Source organism: Ailuropoda melanoleuca, chromosome 2 (genome assembly GCF_002007445.2).
Source record: "Ailuropoda melanoleuca isolate Jingjing chromosome 2, ASM200744v2, whole genome shotgun sequence".
In the NCBI taxonomy this organism is placed as follows: Eukaryota; Metazoa; Chordata; class Mammalia; order Carnivora; family Ursidae; genus Ailuropoda; species Ailuropoda melanoleuca.
In genome coordinates, this window is record NC_048219.1 from 171,785,818 (window position 1) to 171,794,557 (window position 8,740).

Below are 8,740 nucleotides of genomic sequence, written 5' to 3' on the forward strand. Positions count from 1 at the left end.
CACAGAGCCCAAAGGATACGAGAAGGTGAACTCTATTTGTGAGCTCTACCAATAGTTCCCAACTCCCACCTTTGAAACCTACGTAAACTGGGAGTAGGAGGGCTCTGGCAGAAAGACAAACATCACTTGGAAGATATTGCTCAAAGCAGCCTCAAGGGGCGCCTGTGGCTCAGTTGGTTAAGCACCTGCCTTCAGCCCAGGTCATGATCCCAGGGTTCTGGGATTGAACCCCACGTCAGGCTCTCTGCTCAGCGGGAAGCCTGCTTCTCCCCTCTCCCTCTGCCTGCAGCTCCCCCTGCTTATGCGTTTTCTTTCTCTGGCAAATAAATAAGTAAAAATCTTTAAAAAAAAAAAAAAGCAGCCTCAAGATGCATAGCTTGGGCATTTCGGTAAAGAGCCAAGGCTGCGACTTTCAAATGCAAGGATGGGCAGGAGGGGAGCCACGCTGCGCACTGTCCTTTGTCTCTGCACACACCGAGATGAATCTGGGAGAGTTTAAGACCGATGGGACTAGGCTGTCCTTGTACATCTGTAGACACTGAGAGAGGGTCAGAGGAACACAGGAAGTCAGCCAACAAGATTTGAAATAGCGCTCCTGCCCCCCCCCAATGAGATAATCAGACTTCTGTAAACAATGATTCATACACAATGGTAAGAAAAAAATGCAAAGGATATAAAAACGAGTTGGTTGAGAACTCATAAGGAAATAGGGGTTGAGCCTGAAGGTGACATGGAGGAAATGTTTGAAAAAGGATTCAGAATGTATCTTACCCGTGGACTGGAAGTTTTATAAATTGGATCTGTCTTATGTTGCAAGATAGAGGAAGAAGACAGGGGCTCTGCTAAGAGTCACCATGCAAACGCTGGATTCTCCACCTGAAAGGGCGACATCTGCTCGGGTGAGCACAGATTGGCGGTCATGCTTTTCTTCGGCTGCTCTTATGAAATACTTAACGACGTGTCACGAAGCTCTCAAGCCCTGCTTTTTAAATAAGACTTACATTGGTTTAATAAGCATTTTGGCTAATAGTAAGTTTGCCCCACATACACTGCCTAGCAGAGTATATTTAAAAGGTACAAAATAATCTCTTAATACATGTGATTTTGGAAAAAGCTTTTAAACCATACTTGTCTTTTTTTCTGGTGAGCACTGGGTGGAGCTCTTAAGTAAAAGCTCTGTCAGGGGAAAGAGAAGGAAGCTACTTTCAAAGAGTTTGGAATTTTTAGTTATTTAGCTCTGTGTGGTGCAAAAGACCTCCAACTTTTCACTAAAAACAAGTAAATAGAGGGGCACCTGGCTGGCTCAGTTGCTAGAGCATGTGACTTTTGATTTCGGGGTTTTGGGATTGAAGCGTTCAAGCCTCACACTGGGTATAAAACTTAGTAAAAAAAGAAAAATTAAAAATGGGTCTTCTTTAAAAAAAAAGGTAAACAAAATTTTAAAAAAGAAAGAAAAGAAGAAGAAGAATTACAGGAACCATAAATCAGTAAGAACGATGTGAGAACAATGGCACAGAGAGAGGATTTGTGAATGGAAACTTTGTTGGTAATAAATTCAGCTGACAATTTAGGCATAGCTAGGTTCTAAAGATTTCTTCATATTCTAAAAACTTTGTTCCTAAGCAAGATAAGTATCTCCTTGAGCCTCAGGTGATTTCAGCTGCCCCAATCAACAACAACAAAAAATTGGGAAAAGGCATTGCCCAAGGCCACTGGGTCTGTCTGTGGCTTTCCCTGCAGGGCCTGTCTGCTTAGTGGTGCTCCCCCACCCCCCACCACACCCCACACCTTCCCTGCCACGTCTGATTCTGCTCCCAGGGCAGGGGGGCAGGGCCGTCCCTGTCCCAAGGAAGGACTCTTGTACTCAGTTGTTCTGCCTGTGCCTTGGTTCGATCTGAAGGGATGTTCGGAGCCCCATCTTGACCCTAGATTCAAACCCTGTTTTCCAATCAAGCTTCATCCTTGTTAAAATACTAGGCATATTTGGATATCTAGAATAAATAAGTCAAATATGTAAGTTGATAAATTTTCAATCAGAAGAGAAAAGTTACTTGAAAATTACATAATTAATTCAGCACCTTTGGGAATGTGGCCCAGGCATTAGCATTTTTAAAAGCTCTGTAGGCGATTCTAGAATACAGCCAGACATGAGAAGTGGTGATCTGTACTGCATGGGATTTAGGGGATCCCAGCCCTCTTTAGCCTGGGGCCTCTCAAGTCGACAGGTACAGAAAGATCATCTAGAGAGGTTGTTAAAATGCAGATTCTGATTCAGCGTGGCTGGGGTGAGGTCTGAGACTGTATTTTTAGCAAGCTCCTAGCATATTTCTCTGCTGCTGGTCGGCAGACCACGCTTTGGGAAGAAAGGCTTTCGCCTGGTGTTTCCCAAATGTTCAGTGTCATAATCCTTGTCGGGGGACCTTGTTAACCCATACACATGCACAGGGAACTCCCTGGAGATCTGTGATTCACCAGGTCTGGGCATCTGTGTGCTGGAAGTGTCTAGGTGGTTCTTACCGGCTGCGTGCTGGAGAAAGACTGCCCTCACTTAATTCGGGTAAGGCCTTCGTCACTCTCACTTAAGTTTCAAAGTCCTGAATCTCTTTCTTAATAATTCTAAATATCGGTTCATAAGCACCACGGCATTTTTAAAATATTCATTACAGTTTTTCAAATTTTCTTTTCTTTTCTTTAAGATTTTATTTATTTATTTGAGAGAAAGCCCATGCCTGAGCAGGGGGAGGAGCAGAGGGAGAAGCAGACTCCCCGCTGAGCCGGGAGCCTGAGGCAGGTTCCCTCCCAGGACTCCAGGATCAGGACCTGAGCCCAAGGCAGAAGCTTAAGGACTGAGCCACCCAGGCGCCACCCCAAATTTTCTTTTTTCTTTCAGCTTTTTTTTTTCTTTTAAGTTATCTCTACTCCCAATGGGCTCAAACTCACATCCTTGAGATCGAGAGTCGCATGCTCCTCTGACTGAGTCAGCTAAGAGCCCCGCAAATTTTCTTGATGAACTGGTAGATAGCGCCCTCTAGTGTAATGGCCAGAAAGTCAAAAGTGATATGAAACAACAATTAGAGTCCACTTTTCTAATTATCTTGGCATTGTTTCTGCTGACTTCCATGTTTCCAGATTTATCTGCTTTTAATAATTAGCTAAAAAGTCATTACCATTTATTAAAGAAAACCTTTAAACATTTAAAAAATGTATTATTATTATATTTTAAGTAGTCTCCACGCTCAGTGTGGAGCCCAACGCAGGGCTTGAACTCACGACGCTGAGATCAAGGCCTGAACTGAGATCCAGAGTCAGACACTTAACTGACTAAGCCACCCAGGTGCCCCATAAAAAAACAACAAAACAAAACAAAAGAAAATCCCTCTTTTATTTTTTAAATTAAATTGTTTTAAATGAAAGAGAAAACTTTTATTGTGTTAAGTCACTGAACTTTAGCATTATTTGTTAGCCCTCCCTCCCATACATTCATTTTATTTTATTTTTTTAAAGATGTATTTATTTATTCTAGAGAAAGACAGTTCATGTAGGCAGGAGCAAACGCCACAGTGATTGCAGAGCCTGATGCAGGGCTCGATCTCATGACCCTGAGATCACGACCTGACCTGAAACCAAGAGCTGGTCGCTTAACCAACTGCACCACGTGCCCCTCACATGTTCATTTTAAAACTGGGGTGTCCAAGGCCTCTCCAATACACACTCCCTGAGGATCCTATCTCAATTTATGACTTTGAACACCATCTACCCTCCGAGGACTTGCAAACATTTATCTCCAGCCCATGCCTCTCCCCTGAGCCCCAGGCTGGTTGCCTGGTTAACCAGTAAGCAGTTGTCTGGTTAACAACTCCACCTGGATGTTCCTAGACATTTCAAACCCCTCTTGTCCAGAACGGGACACCTGGTTTTCCTCCCCAAACGTGCTCCCCCTGCAGTTTTCCCTGTTCGGGTTGCAGACAACTCCATCCTTCTAGTGGCACAGACCAACCCTCTCCATCACACCCACATTGAATCCAATAGGAGTTTTTGTGTTCACCATGTCTTCCAAAAGCGGCCATTTCCCACCACGGTAAATGCCACCTGCCCTAAGCCAGTGACCTCTTTTTTCTGCAGGCTGCAGCACCTGCTAGCTAGCTGGTCTCTGTTTCCTTCCTCACCTCCTCCTCTTTTTAAAGTTTCTTTAAACAACTTCAGCAGTTAGTAGTAACAGAAACAACCGTATCACAAAATATTCTATATTCTGATTTTGGTTTTAGAGAAAAAAATAATTTTTTAAAAGAAAGTTGGAAGTGTTTAGGCAAAGTTACTACGAGGTTGCGGGTGTGTGTGTCAGACTAGCCACAGCCTCTTAGAGGAGAAGGGGGTCACACGGCTTGTGGAGAAAGCAGTGTTCTGGGCTGCTACAGCTCGCCCCGCGACGTTCTGAACAGTGCCTCTTGCCGGCAGGTGAAGGGAATCCAAAAGGTCTGGGAGCTTTGTGTCCTCCTTTCCCCAGTGACCAATGACAGAGGGGACTGGTGTGGAAATACCACCCCCCACCCTCTCCCCCACCCCCATCCTTTGCCTCCCGGCAGGAGACACTAGAAAGGGTGATTCAGGCTCCAGGTCTCTCCACAGAATCAGGCTGAGCTGGCTTCCTGCCCTTCTCAATTTCGCTTCCCCACTCCCTCGCCTTTCCTCCTGGGAGCACTTCTCTGATAAATCACCTCCTCCTGAATCTTTGGTTCGTGATCTGGGTCTGGGGGAGCTTGACCTAAGACTCTAGCCTGGCCAACCCAAGATCATTTGACCTTCAAACCCAAGCAGTCAGCTCGAACTCCAGGCAGGTTTGAAGCCTCTACTCCCTCATTATGCTGCCTGTCACGTGGGTGTGATGATTCTGTTTCAGTGCCTTGTTCCTAGCATTCCACTGAAAAGATACCAGAAGACTTTGGAGCAGTGCCTTTTTTTTTTTTTTTAAAGATTTTATTTATTTAATTGGGAGAGAGAGAGAGAGCACAAGCTGAGGGAGGGACAGAGGCAGAGGAAGAAGCAGACTCCCTGCTGAGCAGGGAGCCCGACGCCAGGCTGGATCCCAGGACCCCAAGATCATGACCTGAGCCGAAGGCAGACACGCAGCTGACTGAGCCACCCAGGTGCCCCGGAGCAGTACCTCTGATACACGTTCATAGTTCTTACTGTGGCGATGGAATGCTCAAAGTCCCTTGTAGTGATGGGTGAAGTCGCAGTGGGAGCATCTCAGAATACTCTAGCGGCTTGGGCTTCTTCCTCAATGCCCTGCAGCGCTTTCAGCATACCTGCCTCTGCTAGGCGCAGGCAGAATCGCTTTAAAAATTCTGTTCGAAGTTCTACTTCCCCTCTAGACTGTTCTACTCATTCTTATTTCCCAGTACAGAACGCAGTGTCTCAAACAGAGGTGCTCAATCTTTTGGGATGTAGTTCTGTAGTGCGCAAAACTGAATTTAGAACCACAGTTCTCACATGTCATTTGCATAAGAAGCCGCTGAGGGCGGGGTCTGGAGTCTACATCTTAACAAGCTTCCCAAGTGATTCTGATGCAGGTGATTCTCCTCCATTATTGATACTTTGAAAAACACTAGTTTATAAGCTCCAAACACTCCATAATAACCAAGGAACATTTGCATTATAAATGCTTATTATATAGCATCTACTATGTGCCTGGAACCATTGTCAGAAAATTAAATATTTAAAGATAAAAACTCATGTAATCCACAACATAGTCTTATGAGATGAAGAGCGTTATTACCCCAATTTTTACAAATTAGAAAACCAAGGCAAAACAGAAATGCTAAGGAACTCGTCCCATCACCTGTCACCACTAAGGATTTGGACCAGGCATTCAGGCTCCAGAGACTGTGCTCTTAACTGCTACCCCATATCACCCTTTTCACTGATATGTGTAAGCAAATCCACGTTATTCCCAGCTTGCTATCTGCTGAGTCCTTCCAAGGAGACTGAAAGGAAAAGAGGACCACATGACTGCATGAAACACACAGGAAATATTTTATTAGCTTCCAGACGGAGAAGAGGGTAGAGTAAAAATATTTCAATAGTAATCCACAGCTCTCCTCAATGAGCCCACTCGGGCACTCGTGGCCCCCCAGTCGTGGTAGCGCCTGTAGTCCCCCGGTCTCAGCAGGTACTGTCGCCCCCGGTAGTTGGGCAGCTCATAGAGGACCCAGCAGCCCTCCAGCACGTGGAAGGAGTGGATCTCACTGAAGTGGAAGCGGTCATGGAGCGAGGAGCAGTCCTCGGTGATCTCTACCATCTGGCCCCTGTAGTCCTCTCGCTCGTAGATCCTGATTCTGTGGGAGCTGGTCTGTGGGTTCAGCAATCAGAAGATGAGGAAAAGTCAGAAAACCTAGCCCTTTGCAACCAGTCACACATCCCATAGGGGGAATGGGCATCTCTCTATCTTTTCTATATCAAAGGTTACCAAATTAAAGGAGACTACCAATACCAGGGCTGCTCTGTACAGTTGGATAAGTTGTATACTGCAAAACTCAAAAAAAAACCCCACCATTCACATAGACCATGATAGGGATGAATTTGTGAATGGTGCTCCCTAGGGTTTTTTTTTTGGGGGGGGGAGCACAACCTTTATGAAGCGTACACACTGGATCCATTTCATACCATTCTTAAGTAACAATTTGTATATAATTGTTTTGTTCTATCCTTCATAGACTTTTGGTGGTCTGGGGTTCTCCTTAAATGATATAAAAATAATTAGATATTAAAATAAAAAGACAAACATATCCCTAGCAAAAGGCATTATTTTGAATCTTGATAGCATTAGAAGAGGTGAGGGAGAAAGGAAGTCAAATTGCTTTCCCCAAAGCAAGGCACAGATGGGCTGTGGCATTTCAGCCCAGGCAGTCCCTTAGTCTCTTCCTTTCTGCTTTCAGCCCTGCTACTCTAACATCCTGAAAAGCGAGAGCCATCACAAAGATGAGATCTCAGTTCTCAGCTCTAACATATCCTCCTGCAGAAGAGTTTTAGGTCATTAATAAAAACAGAAGCTCAAGATCATGACGGAGGCTGCACAGGACCAAGGGAGTATAAAACCTTTAGAAAAATGGAAAGTTAGGCTGTTTGTCCTGAGCAAATGCTGTCTGTCTCTCCTTGAGCTCTCGCCCTTCTTTTATCTGCCTTCCCAGAAGGCCCCCATGGTCTCAATGTCTTCCTTCTCCCACCACTGAACACTCTTCAGGAGAAGTTCTCACAGGCTATCACCCTGCAGTACAAACGACGGCTAATCAGGTGTCCCCCGAGGTTGGGAAGGACCACATGCACATCATCTAATCTGGTTTTCACAGCAGCCCGCAACATGTGGGGCAACCATTCCAGCCTTTTCTTCTTTTGTGGGAAGCTAAGCTGGAGCGCTCAGTCTGTAATTAGGAAAGTCTGCACGCGAAAGGAGAAGCCCGGATTTTCAGGCTCCTCCTGCCCGTCGGGGTCCGTCAAGGCATTACACCCCCGGAGGGGGTTCCACACTTTGCAAAAGTGGTACATTTTCCACAGGACTGTGTCAGAGTCAGATGAGAGAATCCCCAGCGGTGGGATTTCAGGCTGCTGGGCTTGATTTGGGGAACAGTGCGTTTTGCAGGATCTGCCGGAATCCCATCGTCGGTTACCTGTTTTGACTGAACAAAAAGCGGGACTTGATGTTCTTAATAAGAATCGTTCATATTTAGGGGAAGGGGTGGCTCGCCATGTGCTAGGTACTCTCCTTTCATCCTTATTCCAACCCTACGAATTAGCTACTTTTATTGGCCCCAGTTTACAGATGGAGAGATCGAGAGAAGTGGCGGGAGGAACTAGCCCAGGCCCTGATGAACCGGTATCAACCCGCTGCTCACTCATCACCTGTCGCACGGACACTTCGAGCTACTGCACTGCTTTTTCCCTGTAGCGGGAGTTTAATTTTAGCGAAGCACAATAAACCTTTAAATTAAAAGCACTGCACCACATTTTCCGTGGAGGATAACCTTAGAGATATGCGCAAGGAGAGGAGAACACAGAGCCAGCAGCACGGGGCTGCCATCTGCGCTCTGCGCGCCCCATCTGGAGGCCGACGTGGCGGGAGGGCCCCGTGGGCCCGGGGGCGCGGGACTCACGTGCGGGATGAGGCGGCAGGAGCGGACCGAGTCGCTGAGGCCCAGCCACTGCTGGTAGTCGGGGTAGTCCCCGCGCCGCAGGAAGTACTGGCAGCCCGCGTAGTTGGGCTGCTCATACAGCATCCAGCAGCCGCTGTCCACGCGGATGGAGTTGCAGCGGCTGAAGAAGGGCTGCAGGTTCGGGTGGTCGCCGCTGCACTCGTAGTGGCGGCCCTGGAAGCCCCGGTCCTCGTAGAAGGTGATCTGCAAGGCAAGGGAGGGAGAGGCTTAGAGGCCTGGCCCCCGGCCCAGCGTGCGTGGGTCCCTCCGGGCCTGGGGCCTCGCTGGGCTCACCTTCCCCATGGCTGGTGGATGGAGGTCAGTGATGGGCCTCCAGCGCGCGCGTCTATATAGCAGGAGGCCTGCTGCGTTGGCAGGAACAACACAAAAGGGGCCCGCGGGGTGAGGAGGGGATTTTCTCTCTTGCTTNCTCGTTTCTATATAATTACGGTGGGGGTGGGGTGGGGGGTTTATTGTATGTTTTCTCTTAGACTCTCCAGTGCTTTCGAATTGATGACCCGCGTTAAAACTGTCACTTGGTGCCTCTGGGGCCT

General features: G+C 47.1%; 1 protein-coding gene across 1 annotated transcript; it reads right to left on the reverse strand.

Moving 5' to 3' along the window:
- Nucleotides 1–6,076: 6,076 nt before the first annotated feature.
- LOC100479155 (gamma-crystallin F) lies at nucleotides 6,077–8,489 on the reverse strand. The gene is made up of 3 exons (XM_002918093.3): nucleotides 8,481–8,489; nucleotides 8,148–8,390; nucleotides 6,077–6,349 (listed from the first exon to the last, which is right to left on the reverse strand). Exons 1-3 carry the CDS (start codon nucleotides 8,487–8,489, stop codon nucleotides 6,077–6,079), a joined length of 525 nt encoding a protein of 174 aa, XP_002918139.1.
- Nucleotides 8,490–8,740: the final 251 nt, after the last annotated feature.

Coding starts and splice junctions, on each gene's coding strand:
- LOC100479155 (XM_002918093.3), bottom strand. Junction 6,350..8,147: donor CCTGCCGCCTCATCCCGCAC/GTGAGTCCCGCG, acceptor CTGAACCCACAG/ACCAGCTCCCACAGAATCAG.